Raw genomic sequence first — 20603 nt, forward strand, 5'->3', positions numbered from 1 at the left:
TCGCCAGCTTAACAATTTTGGAACTTGTCCCAGTGGACTGGAGCACCGTAGGTCTAATATTGTCTAGCCATATTGGTCAGGCAAGCAAATGAACCTAGCCTTACTACTAAACACTAGCCATAACATTGAATGAATGAATGAATGTGGTCATTCCATTTTTGTTAATTCTCATGGTAAGATTCTAAATATATTTAGTTTCATGAATATTTTATTTCCAATCAAATATCAATCAAACTTGTTTCCATGACATATTACCAACTACCAAATAGGATATTACATTCCCAATTCAACCTTGTTTTCTCCAGAACAACGCTACTAAAGTTAAGTATGAGATTTACATATCCTAAATATGAAACTAAATCCCAATTCTTTGCGGGGCGAATCGACAACACGCGCACAGGTAAGTTTGAGGAGGAGAGTGAGCAAACTTTCGGAAGAGAGACAGAGGGACGAGAAGGATCTTTGAAATCAAATAATAATCCGCGATTACAACGTAAATAAGCCCTCTTTCATTATTTCAATGTCTCTCATGATTTTATATGAAGATTGACAATGACCCTAAAGTAGAGCATGAATTTTTTTAAACACAACTTGCTAGATGTTAATTATACTAAAAGGGACCGCAGGCTATTAACTACGTGATTGTTAAATCGATCCATGTTTTCATTCATGGTTTGCCATAGTCGAGTACCTAGTTATTAAAAAGTCCAATTCTATTTCATGCCATGAGCTCACGTCCCGAGTTAGTCACTGGTCAATAGTCTTGATGTCTCCCAAGTGGCTTTTATTTTTCCATAGACAAAAGAAACACACGCACACTTAATTTAACACGAACGCAGAGGAAACATCGAACACACCGGCCCAAACGAGCAATCTAAGATGGGACTCACAAGGAACATCCATCCACGAGGAACACACTTAATTTTTCCCAAGTGGCTTTTATGCAGTAGACCGTTTGTTGCCTCCGTAAATAATAAGATATATAATAACGATTGATGATGTGACGTCTTGTATTTTAGAGAGTTAATTAATATTCTTTGAAATTTAACGGTTGTTGCGCTTTTGGGCAAAGTGCAGGCTTGGAGCGTAACACTAGGTGGAGATCAAAGTATGATTATGCTTATGGTCTAAATTTGGTTTTTTTTTTTTCTTCTGTTTTAGAGAGTCGGGGAAAAATTATGACGCCCACGACCTCAGCACAAGTACTTGATGTACGCAACTATACGTTTCTTTTAAAAATAAGTTTCCCCTTTGCTGGCATGAATTAGAGAAATCTTCTTTTGACAATTGGAAGACATGTATATATTTTGTCATTCCACAACAAAATTGCTCTGGCATTAAATTACGAGCTATGGAAATGTCACTTATGCAACCCTTTGGGCTTGGACATTAGAATCGCGAGTTTAGACAAATCCAGCTACCATGGAACAAGGGAATGATATACCCCACAAAAAAAAAGGTGAAAAATAAAGAAAAAAATAAATGCATAATTATAATGAGTACCCTAGAGAAATGCGCACCCCACACCCCCCCCCCCCCAACAAAAAAAAAAACTCTGTACTTCTCTCTAAGTATTCCTCTTTTTTTTTTTTTTTGGGAGGCCCGGAAAAAAACCCGACCTTCCTGTGCTGAAAGCTGCAGATGACGGCTTTTAAAGCCCAGATATAAACTTCTGGAGTAATTTGGGCCCAATAGATCTGCCACGGATGGTTCGTTTTCTTAATGCTCCAAGTCGAGTCACTCTTTGAGTCATATGAAGCAAGCCTGCATCAGCAATGAAGAAATCGTGACCGACAGCGTTTAAAGCCCAGGCTGCCGCGTATACTTCTGTTTTCTCGATGGGTCCAAGGCTCTAAGCCGAGTCACTCTTTCAGTCAATATTGCCGCGAGGCTGCATCAGTAGTAGTGGAGAAATCGTAAATGGAGGGTAACAAATTTCAGCGTATTTCTCATCAGCAATCAGAACCTACTCGGCGGGGTCTTCTTAAATCGGTAAGCTTTCTTGATATTCTTTTTTTTCCCCTCTTTTTCATGAGAACATGAAATCGGATGACTTTGTTGTTTGATGGAAGTAAGCAAAATCTTGAACCACGACTGCTGCCAGTCTTGGCTTTGTCTTGCGCGTTCGTATTACAATGTAATAATTCTTCCAGGATTTGGCTGCAAAGGATGGGGAGGGAGAGGCAGTAGTGATAGGTGGTATGGTGTTGGACATAAATGCCACCCCTTCTGTACCTGCCAAACCCAGGACTACTACCCCGGGAAAGGTATGAATAATGTCCTTTCTATTTCTATCCAAATTTACCTGTGTTTTTTTATTTTAGTTTTGTGGTTGTAGTTCTCTTCTTCAAATTCCGTTTGAGAGGCTGCTGGCGATGTTATTGTCTTCACTGATTGGAGGAGTAGCATGTTATTGTCTTCACTGCTGGTATATCAATACTTGTAAAGATGACATTAAGTTTATTGGAATGTCTGTTTGTTGAGTTCTGAAGTGGTATGGTGCTCTACAACAGCCAAGTTAGGTTTTTGAATTTTTTTTTTTTTTTGGGTAGTTTTCAACTTCTGAAACGCAATCAAATGTTGTCTAATATGTTTTTGCGTCATTGTCATATCACTTCATCTTTTATAGCCGCTTTTTCAGCATTCACCTATATATTCCCCGATGATACCGAGTTGGACCAGAGTTCTCATGTTATTGACAATTCTCCCATATTTTCGACTTTACAATATCTGATATTCGTCATCCAGGTCCGTTATGCATTAGGTGGTGTAGCAAGGAATGTTGCTGAGTGCATGTCCAAGCTTGGAACAAAGCCCTATATGATAAGTGCTGTTGGACTTGACATGGCAGGTATAAGTCCTGGGTGGTATTCCTTATTGGAATTCGCATTACCTCTCTTTGTGATCCACCTCTTGTCAATCACTGTCAGAATTGCATCAATGCAGTTTCGTGCATAATTTGTTGTTCTTCTCTGACTAAAAGTTACAGTACTGCTCAGTTCCTGGATTTTTAAAGTCTAGACACTTAAACATGAGACAGCATGACGAGCATGTCTACAATGACAAACTCATCAATCAAGTTGTGCATTTGATTTAATTGTTTCTCTATGCAAATTTTATCTTCTGTTCGGTATTGGCACTAATCTCTGTGTCTACCTCTGGGTCTACTTGAGATATGCCTTTTTGCACTATGAATTTACTGGAATATGTCATTCTTTAATGCATGAGAGGAAATGCATTTCCTAATTATAGTGGAGTAATGGAGTTAACAATTAGCTGGGATTCATTCTTCTTCCGTTGCAAATGACAAAAGTTTTGCTCTTGTTAATAGGAAATTTGCTGTTGGAACAATGGAAATCAGCTGAATTATCCACAGAAGGTAGGGTCCTTTATGCTTCTGATCTATAATATTTCTTTTGCAATGGTTATCTCTGCTTCTGATAGAACAATATCTGGAGGGATTTAGATAGAGAAACTGATCCCACCACCAGTGAGAAGTTAAACCTTTACTTCTAGTCCCATTATTTCACCCTGAAGAACATTGGCATTCATCTGCTCCTTTTTCTCCAACAAATACCAGAGGGAAAATTCCATACTCTTCTAAGAGTGCCATTTCCATCCTCCTTGTTCCTATTTTGGCACTGATACCGAAGAAACGACCAAAGCTAAACCCGTTTATGATGTGTGTGGGAAAGCTCCTTTGAATTTATACGTTTTTTTTTTTTTTTTGCCTCTCAGAGAGCACTTCAACCATGAAGTAGTTTGACCTATTTGTCTTGGATACAACAGCATGTTCCGTTTGGCTGCTTTGCCTCTATAATATTTCTGAATCTGCCTGCCATTTTCAATAGGAAGTTGGAATGTTTATTACTTATAAGGACTAATTAAACTTTTGAAAGAAAGATTGGTTTGGAAAATTGGGTGAATCTTGCGACTTAGATCAATTACATGTGTCCATATAAGATGCTGCCTTTGACTGCTTTTATGTTTTGTTGAACGTATTGGTGATTCATTCACTAGTCATGCCATAGCTGGAAGCCCTTATTAATAGTAACGGGAGGGCATTTTAACTTTGCAACAAGTAGAAATAATCTATTTTTTGTCCATGCTTTCAGATGTAGATTTCATACTTGTGATTGTGGTTATTCTTTTCTTGTATGTGGATTAATAAGAACTTAATAGTTAGAAAGATGGTCCTGTCCTGTGAATCTGACTTTCGCAACTGATTTTTAGGCATCCAAAGGCATCAAGATATTGAGACAGCTGTTGTGTGCAACATCTTTGATGGTAAAGGAGAGTTGGCTGCTGCTGTTGCTAGTGTGGATGCAATTGTGAGTTCTGTAAAAAATTAAAATAGCTAAATTTCATGGTTAAAAAAAATGTCGACTCTTGCTTTCAAAGAAAAAAAAAGCCTACTCTTTAGAAGTTTGTTCGATATGTCAAAACAGGAGAAATTTCTCACTCCTGAATGGGTTTGGAAGTTCAGTTGGAAAATACGTTCTTCTCCAGTGTTGATGGTTGATGCAAACTTAAGTTCTCCAACTTTGGAAGCAGCTTGTCAATGTAAGTCTCTGTTTCCATCATTGCAGTTTAATGCACTAGTGTGGTTGTTTGGCTAGTGGTGATTTGGGTTGGAGAGAGGAACCTGCCCTTTTTAGGGTGATTATACGGTAGCATGACTTGTTTCCTTGCTTGTAAATAAGCATTCACTAAATGAAAGAGAGTAACATGGTTATACATGGAATGGAAGCCAACAAGGGTAGGGAGAAGGGAAGAGCTTAAGTTTTCCATTTTCTGTTAAATAAGAAGAGAGATTGCACACAAAAATGCAAAACGTGTGTTACACTAAAAGCCAGGTTATCAAAGTATGCTTAGAAGTAGGCACCAAGTTGTGCAGTCCAGAGTTCAAGTGTCCATTTGAAGTCCATTGGATGGATGGATGGTGGATAACTAAGCAGCTCTTGCTGATCTATCCAACTTTCCACTTTTCAGTTTCATACTCGTTAAGCTAGTAGTTTCTGTTACTTTTTCTCCTGAAAGGTATTTAATTCATGAAAAGCAAAATTTGCAATCACTAATTGCCTCTTCCCAATTTTCATTGTTTTACTTGTTCATGTAGTAATTCTTATAACTTTTCCACAGTGGCAGCAGAATCCAAAACTCCAGTGTGGTTTGAGCCTGTATCGGTTGCAAAATCCAAACGAATTGCTTCAGTTGCCAAGTATGTGAGTTCTGAGATACTCTGCCTTATGTCACTGAATTAGAGATAAGCCTGCAATTTTTCTAAAATTTATCTCATGCTGGTGTTTGAATCGGTTTGTACTTGATTAAATAAACAATCACCTGTCATGGTAAACCACAATATGATTGGTTTGTGTTGCTGTTGATCCTTAAAGGAAAACAGAGACATGAAAAAGATTATTCTGTTAGAAAGAAGAATTTGTTTGGCTCCTATTTTTTTAAACTTCATTCTATAGATCTTGGAGATAGATAAAACTTAAGATTTTAGTATGAGAAATCTTAAATTATATTTTAAAATACAAAAGCAGTAAGCTTATGTTATCAATTGTATGATTTTAACCAGTTACATGCCAGTAAGAGATATCTGTTTGAATTTCACAGGTGAGTTTTGCTTCACCTAATGAAGATGAGCTAATAGCCATGGCAAATGCTCTGTCTTCAGCTGATGTATTTTCCCCAATCAAGAGGGAGGATATCCATATCAAGCTTTCAGTGAGATCATTGTTTCAAATGCTTAGGCCTGCAATTCAGGTTTTGCTAGAGAAAGGTATTAAAGTCATAGTTGTAACTCTTGGATCAGATGGGGTATTCTTGTGCTCTAGTGAAAAGCATGAATTTGACGGTCTCAACTTTAGGGATGTAAAATCTCATTCTTTCAGCAGACAATTGTATGAAATTGTAAATTCAAGTTGCCACCGCAATGGGATTCTGAATGTTACGAGGTCCAAAGGAAGCTTCTATGCCTTACATTTTCCAGCACTTTCTGCATCTGTTGTGAGGCTTACTGGTGCTGGAGACTGTTTGGTTGGTGGAACAATAGCGTCATTATGTGCTGGTTTAGATGTCATGCAAAGTGTGGCTGTTGGTATTGCGTCTGCAAAAGCTGCTGTTGAGGCAGATAGCAATGTACCTGCAAAGCATTGTTTGACCAATATTGCAGGTAGATATCTTAAATTTTCTCTTCAGTTTCATTGTTTTTCTTCCCAAGCAGCTTTTTCTTGAGGTTGGAGGGAACATGGAGTATTTGATTGTATTTGTATTAACTGACTGGCACTTCATGATATTTGTCATGTCCAAAGTCAGTTTTCTTCTGATATGGTTGATGGCAAGCACCAACTAATGAATTAACCTCTTATTTTGGTCATCTTGCCACGCTAAAAAAAAACCTGTCCCCGGAAACAGCCTTCATTTCCCTAGGACCAATAGCGCAGAGAATTGAACAGAACATTAACTTTTCATAGTGTATCTGAATGGCACTGGTGGTTGATGAAATCCTATCTAATAGTTGCTGCTTCCTTGTGGTCCTCAAGATATCAATGTTGAAAACTTGCAAAAGATTTTGGGCTGGCAGCTGCACATGTATGAATGCCTATATCTATTGCTGTCTGTAGTATTTTGAGTAGCTTTTTTTTTTTTGGGGGTTAGATTTTAATCTTTGGCCTTGAATCTTTTGGTGAGGAAAGAGCTCTCTTCATGAATTTGATTCTGATTTCCATTTTTCCTCCAGATGGTGCGAGATTGGCGTATTTTGGTGCCAGACCTGTGTTCTGCCCATCAACGTTGTGAGTTACATCATAATCCAGTTGTGGTGTGAATAGCTGCAGGTGCAGAATTTATTCTCTGTCACTGATTAAACAGAATATGAGCTCAAGCGGGTCGAAGGATATGTAGTTTAGAAGGGAGTGAGTTATTTACCCCAATATTATAAACAGTGTAAAACTCAAGAATGGGTACATCTTCCTCTTCTCGTGTTCTCAGTGTATTTATAAACTCATTGAGCAATTGTATCCCGTTTGTATTTATTACCAAATTCATAAATTTCTCCTGATTAACAGGATGTATCCCATCCGTAAACTTCTGATTGCATGTGATGCATCTCATCGGTCCTCGGTTGAAATGTTCAATGCTGGGGTTATTTATTCAGAAATTTCCCATCTGATTAAGTCACAGGGTTTAGCAGACCAATTACATGTTAAAAGAGGGGTGCAGAAAAATGGCCTCTCGCTGCCTCATTTTGGGGTAGCCGAAAGTCTGCTGGAACACAAACTTCCGTGTTTGGTGACTTCAGTCCAGCCTTCCTCATCCAAGCATATCAACTGCTTTTTTCTGCGTCTAGAATACGCGCGGCATCTGTCTCCAGCGTTCAATGCTTCGAAGCTAATTCAATGTCGCGAGGTTTGGAGTCCAACATGATGGTTTATTATCATCTGTTGCGCTGTCCTAATAATTAATTAAAAAAAAAAAAAATCGGAGGTCAAGAACAAAAACCTTCTTCCTCCAGTGGCACCCATGCGATGCTAATAGATGTTTAATTCATCGCATGCATTAGTGGTGATCCACATTCCATGGAAGAAGGGCACTTCGAATCTCTTTACCCACTTATAACCTGCTCACATCTGGGCAGATCGTACACGGCCGTTGCAGCACGTTGGCATTCAGATAGATTACTGGCTGAGCTCTTCCTCGTCATGGATACTGGCCACGAGTTCCTGAATCAAGCAATCTAACATGGCATGCACAGCCTCTGTTTCCGAATGAGACCTGTCATTGGAGATAAAAGTATGACGTCTATTACCAACTTGCAGCCAACTGCAACCAGTATGCTTCCTGAGTTCTTTCCCTCTCATCTTCTTCATTATTCTTCCCATCTCGTCCCATCTTCCTTCTGAGGCATATACACCAGCCAATTGCACATATCGAGCCCCATTGTCTCCTTCAATTTTCAGTAGCTTCTCCTCCGCATCATTCGCAAGTTTCACGTTTCTATTCATTTTGCAGGCATTTATGAATGTGCCCAGAATTATAGCATCTAGTTCCATTGGAATTTTATCCATGAATACTGTGGCCTTTTCAAGTTGATTAGCCCTTCCGTACAAGTCAATCATGCAGGCATAATGGTCCCTTTCTGGTAGTATCGAGTAATCTTCAGTCATGGAAGAGAAATAATTTTCACCCACTTCAACTAAACCACTGTGGCGGCAGGCAGATAGAATTGCAACAAAAGTCACTGCATCAGGTTGAAGCCCTCTCTTTACCATCTCCTCAAAAAGCTGGAGTGCTTCGTATTCATACCCGTGGTGAGCATATCCAGCTATCATCACATTGTGAAGGATAAGGTCTCTGGAGGCCAAATTTTGAAATATTCTTTCCGCATACCCTATGCTCCCACACTTACAATACATATCAACCACGGCAGTGACTACTTTCTCATCAATTTCAATTCCAACTTTCATTATGTACGCATGGATTTGCTTTCCAGGATCCACAATGGCCTGTGTCGTGCAGGCACCAAGTAGATTGATAAATAGTAAAGCATCGTAATCTCTTGCATCCCTTTCCATGAATTGCCTGAAAAGCTCAAAAGCATCATCTGATTGCTGGGTTTTCACATAGCCGGATATCATAGCAGTCCAGACAACAGAATTCTTGTCTGCTAACGAATCAAAAAGCCTCCTAGCTTCTGCCATGTTACCTTCTGCTGCGTATCCTACAATCATAGATGTAACAGCGAAGGAGTTCTCAACCTTCATCTTTAAATAAACAAATTCTGCATAGTTCATATTTCCACACTTGCTGTAAAGATCAACAATCCCACTACTTATGAATGGATTCGAATCAATCCCTTTTTTTACAACCCAAGAGTGAATTTCCTTCCCCATCTTTAAAGCCTTGAGGCTGGAAAAAGCACTCAAAACACTGGCGAATGAGTGTTCATTCCAGCTAAATCCCTCCACCGCCATGCATTTAAACATTTCAATTGCCTTCTCCTCCTGCCCATTCTGGGCAAACCCTGCAATCATCGTATTCCACGATACACTGTCATTCATCTGGTGCTTACTCCAGAAAAGATTCTGTGCCAAATCCAATTTGCCTTCTCTACAACAAGCCGCCACCATTGCATTCTTGGAAACCAAGTCAACCGCCGAGGAACTGCCTCTCTCAAACACCGTCCAAGCATCAGGAAAGCTCCCAGATTTCGAGTACATGTCAATGAGAGAGCTGACAGCAAACCCACTCAAATCATTAGCTGTCTTCAACATGAAAGAATGAAGTTGCTGGCCCCATGACAAAGCGCTTAACTTGGCCGTCAAATTTAACATTGTAGTCAGAGTAAACTCATCCCTTCGAACGCCATCGCAGTCATTTTGCATTTGAAGAAATAATCTGACAGCGCGATCCTCAAAACCATCCCTATTTGCATAGCCAGATATCAGGGAATTGTATGTAACAGAATCTTTTTCCGGGACGGCGTCGAAAAGATTTTGCGCATTTGACAAGTTCTGGGCTTTTATATAAGCATTTATAACAGTATTCCAAGAATAAACGTTTCGTTCAGGCATTTCATCAAACAGCCTATAAGCTTCCCGGATAAGGCCATTTTTTGAGTACAAGTGAATCAATTGGTTGCTGGTAAAAACAGTCGGTGTAAACCCAGATTTTATAACTTGGGCGTGAAATTGAAGTCCGTCCTTGAGTGACCTCGCCAACGACATGTAGGCATTTTAATGTTCCCTTACTTTCCCCCGCGCATGGCCGCTCCGGACTTAATCAGTTCGCAGCACATGTTTTACGTCGATATAAAAATGATGATCCCGGCTGGGGGCAGCCGATCTGTTTTGCTACGGTACAATACTTTTGCTACCACCAATAGCTCAAAAGTCAAAGCTCTGTGTGCGTAGCGGATGAGTTTAATGGGTCGGTCAATAATGGGCTCATAACTAGGGTCCTTGACGGCGGGCTTTATTTTTAGTAGGTTGATTCCACGCCAACAAACAATTTTTTTTTTTTTTTTATGATTACCATATTCACTATATATATTTTTTAAACCAATAGTACTCTATTTGAATTACCTGTTTTTTGAGGTATTTTTAAAAAAATTTTCTGTAGTAGTGTATATAAAAAATTTTTATTATAAATATTTTTTGAAATATTTAATATATCATATGAATGAAATATTTTTTAAATTATTTTTATTTGTGTATTATTGTTGCATTGTATTTGAAAAACTTATTTTTGAAAAAATAGCCAATCTGAATATTTTTCTATTCCCTTAAATACAGAAAAACTGTGAAGTTAGATCCGGAGTGCGTTGGACACAAATTTCAGTTTTACATTTTCTTTCATAGGATAACTCAGATTTTTAAGTGTCTAACATAAGATTCTAGTATTATAAATAGTGTTCAACTGACGGGTGCTAAATAGGTGCTTGTTAAGAGAGATTTCAAGTGTTAATTCGCAATTAATTTGAAAAAGTGTCTAAATACAGGGAGCATTTTATTTATTTTATGTTAAACTATATGTAATTTAGGTATATTAACGAGAGTGTTTATTGAGTATCCTTTAAGAAAATCGTTCATAAAAAAACTCATTTTTTATAATAAAACAAAAACTCATTATTGTGCACTAAGTATGTGATGACGAAATTGATTTTTACATTATTTATATCTTTATATTCATGAGCAAATGTCAGGCATGTTTTTTCAAAAATTTCAAACGCATTTGCTAATTTATCTTTGGTGTCATATTACTAATATTTTTAAAAAAGCTGTCATCCAAATCCAATTACTAATAAATAGCAGGTGTTTTTTCTATCACATGTGGCATTTTCATCCAAATCCAATTACCAATAGTTTTTTTTTTTTTTTGTCGACAGTGACACATTTGTATAACCTACTCTATTTTAATCTAAAGAAAGGAGGAATTTAAGAAGACTATGACAGAGAGTCAGTGGATATATAAAATCAACTAAATCAAGGGAATATTCTATCACAACCCTTAGATTTTCCCTCCCGGTGGCTGAGGCATTGGCCCAGTGGTTAAATTCAATTACCAATAGTTGGCGTTTTAATTTTCCCTGCTGTATTAACACTGGGGCAAGAAGCGAGGAAAAGGGGTTGGAAAAGGAGGGGCGAGCGTTAGCAACAAACAAGCCGTCTTTATTGGGGAAATTTCAATTTCGTGTATTTCCAGGAGTCTCAGACTCTGTGTATCTTCTGCTCATAACTGAAACTACGAATTGCCGCAGCAAGTGAAATAAGTGATAAAGGAGGAGTATCTGTAAGATCGTTTGGAAAATAGGCCCTTCTAATGGCTATGTTCGGATCAAACATGGCCGGCGAGGTGATTTTTCCCAACACTTGAAATCTTTTCTTGCTTTTTACCTAATTTTAACTTATTAGGTTTTTTCCTTCTCCTCCTTTGCAGTCCGTTTATCATTTTGATCCTGAAAGCTCCGTATTGTTTTCCTGAAAATTCCCTATTGTTCTTTAGCAGAAAATGTGAAGCTTAAACAGGGGGAAAAAAAGTAAACTATTAGTAGGATTTTCTTTTCTTTTGTACTTTCTGACTGTAATTATCTGCTCTTTTTTTTTTCTGTGTGTTAGCGAATTTTAGAAAGTTAGAGTGAGAGAGAGAAGGGGGGGGGGGGAATCGCATATTTTATTATTTAGGTAGTTGAATTATGGTTAATTTGGATGATATGTGGAGTTAATACTAATATTTTAGCTTAGCATAAAAAAGGAAGACATGGCTCGGAATATTAGGGTAAAAAGGTTGATAGAGCCCAGAACAAGGTGAATCTAGTGGTATTCGAACTAATTGGCTCCTGAATTCGAAATTTCTGTCCGCTTGTGAACTTCGTTCTTGACTTCAAATTAGATCTCTTCATTTCATGATCAGGCTAGTCAATCCCCATTTGCCGGGCTTGGTCCGGATAATCTTCAACTCTGCACCTCCTTTTTTTTCTTTTTTTTTTTTCAAATCCTGGGCTTGTGGGTTTTATTTGAAACTGTTACTCAATTTTGTAGAGATGTTATCATTATTGATCCTAACCGGCCCTCGAGTTTCTTGTCGTTATTAAATTACATATGTAATACACATTCCAAGTGCTAGCAACTACTTCATTTTATGCAGGTTGGGTTGCGGTTACTTCTCTGTCCCCTTGGTTCTAATGTTGTCACCCGAACAGCGTGGTGAGTTTTTTAGCTGAGTTGGTAGGTTTTGTAATTTCAGTGATTTGCATTCTGCCAAAAAACTTAACCATCCTATCATGCTATTATGGTTCTTTTGATATTCGGCTGTAATAGTTTGAGAAAATGTTATCACCAAGAAAAACTTTTACTTGCAACATCAATATTCCTTCATGTTGCAACAATTACCTCCCGTCTGCTAAATATTTAGTACAGTTGTTTGCATATTATAACATTCTGATGAGACAGTACTTGCTCACTGCAATTTGTTTGTGAAACAAGTTTATGACTGGATGTTATATCCTTTTGCCTTCCCTTTTTGACTTGCACAGCTGTTCTGTTGGAATGGTTTTGCCTGTTTACTCTACTTTTAAAGCAATTGAAACAAGGGATCAAAATGAGCAGCAGAAGTGGCTATTGTACTGGGCAGGTTTGTGGTGTTCTTGAAACTTAAGCTAACATGTTTAATCTTAACACCCCCCCCCCCCAAAAAAAACAAAAAAAAGTGTAAATTTTTTGTATGCAAATGTGTGTTTCCATGCCTTGAATTACAATTATCTTGCAACCTGGTTCTTTGGAAGTGTGATGGCATGAGGACTCCATTGGTGGTGGGGGAATGTGTAGTTGTACAAGGACCACAACAAGTACATTATCATGGATTATTATGTGCTTCATCAGAGAGCAGTTGCCTTAAGATTATCTAGGTTTATTTAGTGGACTAGCAGAAGTCGTTTGCATCATGATATTGTATGCTCCATAATAGTGAATGTGATATTTTTGAGCTTTTAGAATTATTGACCAGTTGACCATTTTGGTGGAAGCTTTCCTCCTCCTAGCAATTGACTTTTAAATTTATTTAATAGTTGAGAAAGTGAAGTGGCCCAGTTCAGTGCATTGAATATGCAGATTTTGCTTCTTTCTGCCAAATTGAGTGCGTTTAATTAATTCATTCTGTTCTTATCCTTTGAGCTAAGTTTGAACTAAAATGGTTTACCTCTTAATACTTGCAGCTTATGGATCTTTTAGTATTGTTGAGATGTTCACAGATAAATTTCTCTACTGGTATAGTTCTTTCTTTAGATTGCATATTGTGCTGCTACTGCTTCCTGTTAACGCAATCTGATATAGCTTCTTTTGTCTCTTTTCACAGGTTTCCTCTCTATTATCAGATGAAGTTTGCATTTCTTGTTTGGCTTCAGCTTCCTTCTGTTGAGGTAAGCGTGTGCCTTCCAATTTGTTTATGAAATCCTTTTTTCCATTTCTCTTCACTGTTCTGTTTAGTTTTTCCCTTTCTAAGTTTCTGAGGGAGTACCTCTCTGTTACCCTTTCTTTTGCACTTTATGATAATAGCGATGTGCTAGAATGGTAGGTTTAAGTTGAAAATTTTCTTCTCTCTGGATTCATGAATAGCGTAAGAAACTGAAATTAGGTTGCTTTTTTTTTTTAATAAAAAAAATTCAGAACCTTGCATGCTTTTGGATTTGCAGAAGGTTTATTTAACAAGCTTGTTCTGTGAGGTGATTTGGTTTTTCTTCATCCATTTTGGGTTTGCTTCAGGTTTTATACTAATGTACATTGTGTCTTTTGATTCTTCACTCTGGTGTATATCTTGGTACTTACTATCAGTGGGGGGAGTTATGAAAAACTTTCAGGTTTATTATGTCTGATCACTTAATGTGGTTGTATGCTAGTCTTTTATAGAATGTGATTTAAGAAATACTGAGGTGATAGGGTTAAAATTTGATGCTAATATTTGCTTATTTGAATCTTTGCTTCAGCTTGCTGGGAGGTGAAGTCTGAAAAATATTATAGACAAATTTCCTGATCTTCTGAAATGCTGATGCACCTTGTTTGTTTTATTTTATTTTATTCTTTTGCTGTTTTAGGGTGCAAGGCAATTGTATGTGCATCATCTGCGCCCATTCCTTGTCAGGCATCAAGCTAGACTTGATCAAATTGTAGGATGCTTGTATGGTGAAATGGTAAAACCTCTATTTTCAGGTGTTATAAATTGACTGTGGACTGTGATTTTGGCAAAGAGATGTAAATTTTATGAATCTTGTGTGCTAAATTGTTCATGGAGAATGGCGATTATATCTTCTCCCTCCTTTCGAGAGTTTTAGTTCTGCTTGTAGTCAAATTGGTAAAAAATCTCAAGCAAGAAAATTTTGCATCTTATCTAAAGATGGACACTTTTATTATGAGTTTGGTCTCTGTGGATTATGAACGCAGCCTGATTATTATGTGAATATGCAGGCTAAATTCGTCAGTGCCCATCAAGCAGAATTCCAATTTGCTAAGACACTTCTTAGAAGGATATTACTATCAGGTATGAATGTGATTGACCATGAATCCATTTGGGGTTTTTGTTGCTACCTTCTTTTATCATTTTGAGTTCCAGACCAGGATGTATGAGGTTAAATTGATGTTTGTCAAATAAGTTGAAAATTTTGTGGTGATCTATATGAACTGTCAAGGGTTCGCTGTAGTTTGTTTACCATGATGTTTTACCTTCTGCTTGTATCACTATGACCGTCTGACTATTGTTGTTTCGCCTTTCTGCGTGTGACAGCTCGGGATATCATTCGCCCCGGGCAACAAATCAATGGTGCAGTTGAAGGTCCAAGAGAGCATGTAGAGACTTCAGAATCAGAAGACGAGGAATAATGATGAAGTAATGTTTCGGCTCCCTCAAAGCACACAAAAACTATTGTTGATTGTGTTCGGATCCATTGCGTTTTTAAGCTCCTGATAGCCTGGGGCACACTAGTATTAGGGCGTTTCAAAGTTCAAACCATGTTCGCGAAGAGTTGGGACTCTGGAGCTGACTTTTTTCCCGCCAGAGAAATGTATATCTAGTTGCTTTGCAGTATTTGGTCTTTCCGTGGCGCGTCTGTAAATTGGTCGTTTAGATGTTGTATATACTACGGATAACAAACGCAGATATATTTATGGAAATACGCCGCCCGATACGTACTTGTAAATCGTTGACGGGAAAGAAGCTACTTGTCGCTTATTTGTGCAGATTTGGAGTAATATATTCTTTGAGCATCATAATAATGTTACGTCGCCATAAGCCGGCAAACGATTTTCTGTACAGAAACCAAGGGAATTTTCCATGGTATTTAAAAGCTTATTTTTTGATAGAGAAGATATTTTCATTTCAAAAGTACCAGTTGTCATCCTAATTTAATTTTTTTCCAAAATTGAAAGCAAGTAATAAAAGGCTGAAAATGGAGGCAAAGTGTACAAGTGTGTAATTTTAATGGATATAATATAACAATAGGTATTTTAATATACAAAAAAACGGTTTTAAGAATGTATTCAAAGTGTTCTTAGCCAAAAAGGATTTTTCCTTTATTATGCGGTGCTTTGGGTCAATTTGAGAAGTCTTTAAAATTTTATAATTGTTTAAAAATTTCAAAATTTTCTTTTTTACATCGGTGGCTTGAAAACTAGAAAAAGAAAAAAGACAAAATGTGTATGTTTACAAACTCATTTGAGGTTTTTTCGAAGAAAAAATTATTTTTTAATTCAAAAAGTCCTCTTGGATGAATTTAAGGATTCATGAATTGTATACAAGTTTTTAAAATTTTATATATTTTTTTGTCTAGATCAATGGCTTGAAAACTTGAAAAAAAATTCTTTACTATATATTTAGAAACTTATTTGAGGTGTTTTTAAGGTGCAAAATGTTATTTTCTTCATTGTAAAATTCTCAATTATTGTTTATGGATTTTCTAAAACATTTATAAGCTCAAAATTTTATTATATTTTTTGTGTAAACTAATGATAGAAAAATTATTAATAAATCTTTCAACCTTTTTAACACCTTGTGATTCCTAATTAATAAAGCATATCGGCCAAGCTTTCAAAAGTTAAGGGATTAACTAGATTTGTTACAAAACTAAAATGGTTCACAAGAAAGGGGGCAATATTGGAATGAAAATGTATTCTCCATCTACTAACGCTTTCTTAATAATATATATTTGAAATGGCTTGATAATATTATAAAAAGTTAAAAAATAGAAGAAGCAAGCAATTTTTCAAAGTTTAGGGGTGCTAAGTGAAATTATCACAAACCTCAGAGAAGGTTTCTAAAATTATCCTAAAGAAATACAGTAAAATTTCTATAAATTAATAATTCACGACCGTACAAATTCTATTAACTTAAAGAGATATTAATTAATCCCCGATCAATTAATAATCTATTAATTTATGAGTGTACTTATAGTTCAAAGAAATATTCATTTAATCAACTAAAGTTTTATTTTATTTTATAATAATATGAATTATTCTATCATAAAAATAGGGTAAAAATCTAAGGAATATAAATCAATATATATCTACTCGATTTGCAAGTATAATTTAATTCTATTAATATCTTTAATATACTTGATATTATTTTTTATTATCAAGAGGTGAAAGAGATTTAGGAATACTAAATAAGAGATGTCGACTTTTATTTTATTAAATGTACAGAATGAATTAGATTAATAAAAGTGTTCATAAATCAACCAATAGTCAATTACTTAAGTCATAGTGTGAGTATAGAAAAAGAGTATCTAGTAATTGTAGCAATCGGTTTCTTAAAAAAATAATAGAATCATATTTTAAAAAAATTATATGTAATTTTAGTAAATTATTAATTTATGATATGACTGGATCAAGCAAAATTATTAATTTTAGTGAATTATAAGGTTTTCAAAGAAATTATTATCTCATTATTTTGTCAACATTATTAATTTATTCCCAAGCTGGGATAGAGGGAAATTAGTGTGTAATTTATGGAAGTTTTACCGACTTAAAAATGGAAGTTTTACTGACTTGAGCGGAAACGAGAACAAGAAACAGTAGTGTGTGTTGTTTTCTCTTAAAATTAAGGTCGTTCTTACAAGAAAAGTCCACCTGCTCCAGCTGAAAAAGGCAAGCCTACTTTGGATTCAAGATTTTTCCATTTACACATAAATCTGTATTGATGTACAGATAGCGCCGCTTTTGGGTTATTGATATATTCTGCGGAACAGAAGGTGCCACTTTTTTTTTTTTCTTTTTTTCCGATAAGCGAATACTGGCAGTATAGATAGATTGAGAGATCAAAATGATGATGGGGGGTCGTAGAGACGGCCCTTTGATGAGAAGCAATGAAAAAGGGCGGCGGTCAAGAATTGCAGCGGCTATAGCAATTGGGGTGGTGTTTGGATGCGTCTTTGCCTTGTTGTACCCTCACGGCCTCTTTGTCTCCACTCCACTCCACTCCATCGCCTCTAAATCCTATTTGCAGGTTGACTTGTTATCCTTATTTAACAACATTTTTATCTTTATCTGGTAATTTTCTCTTCCGACCTTTGAATCTGGTGCTGTTTGATTTAGCATAGTTTGTTATATGTTGCACTTTCTTTTCTTTTTTTTTTTTTTTTTTTTGGAGAATGGGCTATGTGTGGAATTAAGGCTCTAGGATTATTAAAGAATGGAAATGTAAATGAAACGGACTCCGTGTTTTGATTGATAGTCATTTGTACTCACAGTTAGAGATAGGCGCAAGTTTTGGTTGAGCTTATCTTTACCAAAGTTTTTTTTTTTTTCTAATCTTTATCAAAGTTATTATCGAAAAAGCTCTTTTTCTTTTTTCACTAACCAAAAGAGATTGTTTCACTTTCATTAATGGTTTTGGATATATGTGCTGACTTCTTACAATGTAATCACTGAAGTGTCTGTGTTCTGAAGTTGAACTTTGGCAGGAATCATCCATGATCCGATTGCGAAGTGTAGAGTACAATAGTATAAGCTAGTTCATGCTTTAGCTACCAATTAAATCAGCTGACAAAATTAGCTAGTGCCTATGTGTGTTGATGAAACTCTGATACTGTGATATGATGTTTACTTTGACATGTATTATAACTAATTTTTTGTACATTGGCTGCCATTAAGATATCAAACTATATGTTATGTCAAACTGCAGAATATTAATGGAATATCAATTGTTGCAAATCAAAGATAGTCCTGCCCTATCCTGTTTTCATAGCTTGATAACTGTTTTAGATCGGGACTTGGACGATTTTGATGTGGAACAAGCTAAATCATACCATGCTTGGAGGATTTTGGATGATATTTATGTGATTTCAGTTGGTACACTGCTTATATATCTGACAGAAATAATTCATAGAACCATTTGAGGCTAACATATGCTATAGGACTGTTTGTTTTAGAAGAAAAGCTGCTCTGTGGCTGAAGGAACTTTGTTTTTTCCAATATTCAACAGTATTAGTAGCTGTCTCTTCTTAGCTGAATTAAATCTCTGCCGGAAGTCTTAGTTTATAGTGCTTACTCTTCATATTTTTATATGGCTAGTTCAACTTGTCTTCATGCGAGTCATCTGAACGCATCAGCATGCTGAAGTCAGAATATGTTGCAGCTTATAAGAAAAATGCCGAGTTGAAAAAGCAGATCCAAGAATTGACTGGAAAGCTGCGGTTAGCTGAGCAAGGAAAAGACAATGCACAGAAACAGGTGTTGGTGTTGGGAGAACAGCAAAAGACTGGTCCTTTTGGCACTGTTAAGAGTTCAAGAACAAATCCTACTGTCGTCCCAGACGTATCTGCGAACCCAAGATTGGCTAAGATACTGGAAAAAGTTGCTGTTAACCGAGAACTTATTGTTGCACTTGCAAATTCAAACGTCAAGAATATGTTGGAAGTTTGGTTTAGCAGCATAAAGAGAGTTGGAATACCCAATTATTTAGTTGTTGCCCTGGATGAAGAAATTGCCAACTTGTGCAGGCACAATAATGTTCCTGTTTATGAGAGAGATCCAGATAATGGGATTGACCTAGTTGGGAGGACAGGAGGAAATCATGCTGTCTCAGGGTTGAAGTTCCAGATATTGAGAGAGTTTTTGCAGCTAGGTTATAGTGTTCTTCTCTCGGACGTTGATATAGTTTATTTGCAAAATCCCTTTGAACATTTTCACCGAGACTCGGATGTGGAATCCATGACCGACGGTCACGATAACAGGACGGCTTATGGTTATGATGATGTATTTGATGAACCTTCGATGGGTTGGGCTCGTTATGCTCATACAATGAGGATATGGGTTTATAATTCTGGTTTCTTCTACATAAGGCCAACAATCCCTTCAATAGAGCTCTTGGATCGCGTTTCCGATCGGCTTTCCCGGGGGAAAGCTTGGGACCAAGCAGTCTTTAACGAGGAGCTTTTTTTCCCTTCGCATCCTGGGTATGATGGGCTTCACGCCTCAAGAAGAACTCTGGATTTTTATCTCTTTATGAACAGCAAGGTCCTCTTCAAGAAAGTAAGAAAAGATGCTCATTTGAGCAAGTTTAAACCAGTAATTATTCATATAAATTATCACCCTGATAAGCTGTCAAGAATGAAAGCAGTTGTGGAGTATTACGTCAATGGAAAACAAGATGCTTTAAAGTCCTTCCCTGATGGTTCAGATTGGTAATTCTTATTTTGGTCACTAGAAACACTGCAAAACTTCCGAAGTTGCTGGATACACAGGTCAATTTGGCCCATTGTAACATTCTGATTTTGCCTACTTAAAGAGTTATATCAGAAGAATTTGTTGGTTTACCAAAGACGTACTGGAATCTGTAGCACTACCTCCATCTATTTTTGACCTATTCTCCTCAACGGCTATTGTTATTGCCTGGAATTTGAGAATGGACTGCAAGATATATGGCGAAGCTTATCGTGAACAATTTATTTCGCTGCTGTGTTGCTGAACTGTGTTGCTTATGCTAAAGGATTACTACTTGCTCTACACAGAAGATTTGTGTGGGTGTGGGTGTGTGTGTGTGTGTGTATTTATATGTTTGGAGTAGTTGGAGTTCCTTTGTACCTACTAGAGCTTCCGACATTTCTCTGGATAGTGAAATGTTGGGTGAAAGCTCAACGTTCATCCTCTCTTTGACAATAAATTTCAAACGATTCAATTCAATTCAAATCATTTTCCATTTTTCCCTTCTTGTCCTGCCTGGTATCAAACTGGGTTAAGATCCTCTCCATTGGTCTCTCCATTTATTCATATTTAAATTTATATAATGTTACAAAAGTATGCAATTATGTCATTATTTTTCTTTTGATCTCTAGATCAACATACTAAAAAATGACATTTTTGTAAAAATATTTTGCCATTTAATTTACATGGAACATTTGAACAGCGAAAAATAAATCAAAATTGTAACAAAATTCACAATGATTAATCAAATGGCACAACTTGATCAATTACATATGAAATTTTGTGTAAACTAACACGAGTGATGAAACATATTATGAATGGAGTTGATTTTCAAAAATAAATTTTAACTTAATTTTATTGAGGTGTAATGGAGAGAAATTCTCTCTAGTGCAATGGAAAGGGTCTAATCTC

General features: G+C 36.6%; 4 protein-coding genes across 6 annotated transcripts; 3 read left to right on the top strand and 1 right to left on the bottom strand.

Moving 5' to 3' along the window:
• Window positions 1-1763: 1763 nt before the first annotated feature.
• LOC113731315 (pseudouridine kinase) lies at window positions 1764-7107 on the top strand. Of its 2 annotated transcripts, XM_027256507.2 has the most exons (10): window positions 1968-1992; window positions 2154-2267; window positions 2339-2428; window positions 2749-2851; window positions 3332-3379; window positions 4234-4331; window positions 4449-4563; window positions 5143-5225; window positions 5623-6181; window positions 6749-7107. In XM_027256507.2, the coding sequence occupies exons 3-10, from the start codon at window positions 2408-2410 to the stop codon at window positions 6805-6807; spliced, it is 1086 nt and encodes a 361-aa protein (XP_027112308.1). In that variant the 5' UTR covers window positions 1968-1992; window positions 2154-2267; window positions 2339-2407; the 3' UTR covers window positions 6808-7107. The 2 variants fall into 2 exon arrangements, with proteins under 2 accessions (XP_027112307.1, XP_027112308.1); XM_027256506.2 differs by lacking the exon at window positions 2339-2428 and having other exon boundaries at window positions 1764-1992.
• A 310-nt stretch (window positions 7108-7417) lies between these two features.
• Window positions 7418-9934, bottom strand: LOC113731314 (putative pentatricopeptide repeat-containing protein At3g18840). The gene has a single exon (XM_027256505.2). The coding sequence runs from the start codon at window positions 9732-9734 to the stop codon at window positions 7686-7688; it is 2049 nt and encodes a 682-aa protein (XP_027112306.1). The 5' UTR covers window positions 9735-9934; the 3' UTR covers window positions 7418-7685.
• Window positions 9935-11052: 1118 nt separating this feature from the next.
• On the top strand, window positions 11053-15233 carry LOC113731316 (HVA22-like protein k). Of its 2 annotated transcripts, XM_027256508.2 has the most exons (8): window positions 11053-11361; window positions 12154-12212; window positions 12542-12639; window positions 13220-13271; window positions 13360-13423; window positions 14096-14191; window positions 14466-14538; window positions 14782-15233. In XM_027256508.2, the coding sequence occupies exons 1-8, from the start codon at window positions 11329-11331 to the stop codon at window positions 14874-14876; spliced, it is 570 nt and encodes a 189-aa protein (XP_027112309.1). In that variant the 5' UTR covers window positions 11053-11328; the 3' UTR covers window positions 14877-15233. The 2 variants fall into 2 exon arrangements, with proteins under 2 accessions (XP_027112309.1, XP_027112310.1); XM_027256509.2 differs by lacking the exon at window positions 14096-14191 and having other exon boundaries at window positions 11091-11361.
• A 2011-nt stretch (window positions 15234-17244) lies between these two features.
• LOC113726341 (arabinosyltransferase RRA3-like) lies at window positions 17245-20171 on the top strand. Its single transcript, XM_027250009.2, has 2 exons — window positions 17245-17493; window positions 18561-20171. The coding sequence occupies exons 1-2, from the start codon at window positions 17311-17313 to the stop codon at window positions 19674-19676; spliced, it is 1299 nt and encodes a 432-aa protein (XP_027105810.2). The 5' UTR covers window positions 17245-17310; the 3' UTR covers window positions 19677-20171.
• Window positions 20172-20603: the final 432 nt, after the last annotated feature.

This window comes from Coffea arabica, chromosome 2c, assembly GCF_036785885.1.
Source record: "Coffea arabica cultivar ET-39 chromosome 2c, Coffea Arabica ET-39 HiFi, whole genome shotgun sequence".
Lineage (NCBI taxonomy): Eukaryota > Viridiplantae > Streptophyta > Magnoliopsida > Gentianales > Rubiaceae > Coffea > Coffea arabica.

What these genes read in the sequence shown, in the direction of transcription:
- LOC113731315 (XM_027256506.2), top strand. Translation starts at nt 1,921, where the DNA reads ATGGAGGGTAACAAATTTCAGCGTATTTCTCATCAGCAATCAGAACCT. An exon ending in GGCGGGGTCTTCTTAAATCG is followed by an intron (nt 1,993 to 2,153) that starts GTAAGCTTTCTT and finishes TAATTCTTCCAG; the next exon opens with GATTTGGCTGCAAAGGATGG. An exon ending in GGACTACTACCCCGGGAAAG is followed by an intron (nt 2,268 to 2,748) that starts GTATGAATAATG and finishes TTCGTCATCCAG; the next exon opens with GTCCGTTATGCATTAGGTGG.
- LOC113726341 (XM_027250009.2), top strand. Translation starts at nt 17,311, where the DNA reads ATGATGATGGGGGGTCGTAGAGACGGCCCTTTGATGAGAAGCAATGAA. An exon ending in CCTCTAAATCCTATTTGCAG is followed by an intron (nt 17,494 to 18,560) that starts GTTGACTTGTTA and finishes TTATATGGCTAG; the next exon opens with TTCAACTTGTCTTCATGCGA.
- LOC113731316 (XM_027256508.2), top strand. Translation starts at nt 11,329, where the DNA reads ATGGCTATGTTCGGATCAAACATGGCCGGCGAG. An exon ending in GTGGCTATTGTACTGGGCAG is followed by an intron (nt 12,640 to 13,219) that starts GTTTGTGGTGTT and finishes TAATACTTGCAG; the next exon opens with CTTATGGATCTTTTAGTATT. An exon ending in TAGAAGGATATTACTATCAG is followed by an intron (nt 14,539 to 14,781) that starts GTATGAATGTGA and finishes TGCGTGTGACAG; the next exon opens with CTCGGGATATCATTCGCCCC.
- LOC113731314 (XM_027256505.2), bottom strand. Translation starts at nt 9,734, where the DNA reads ATGTCGTTGGCGAGGTCACTCAAGGACGGACTTCAATTTCACGCCCAA.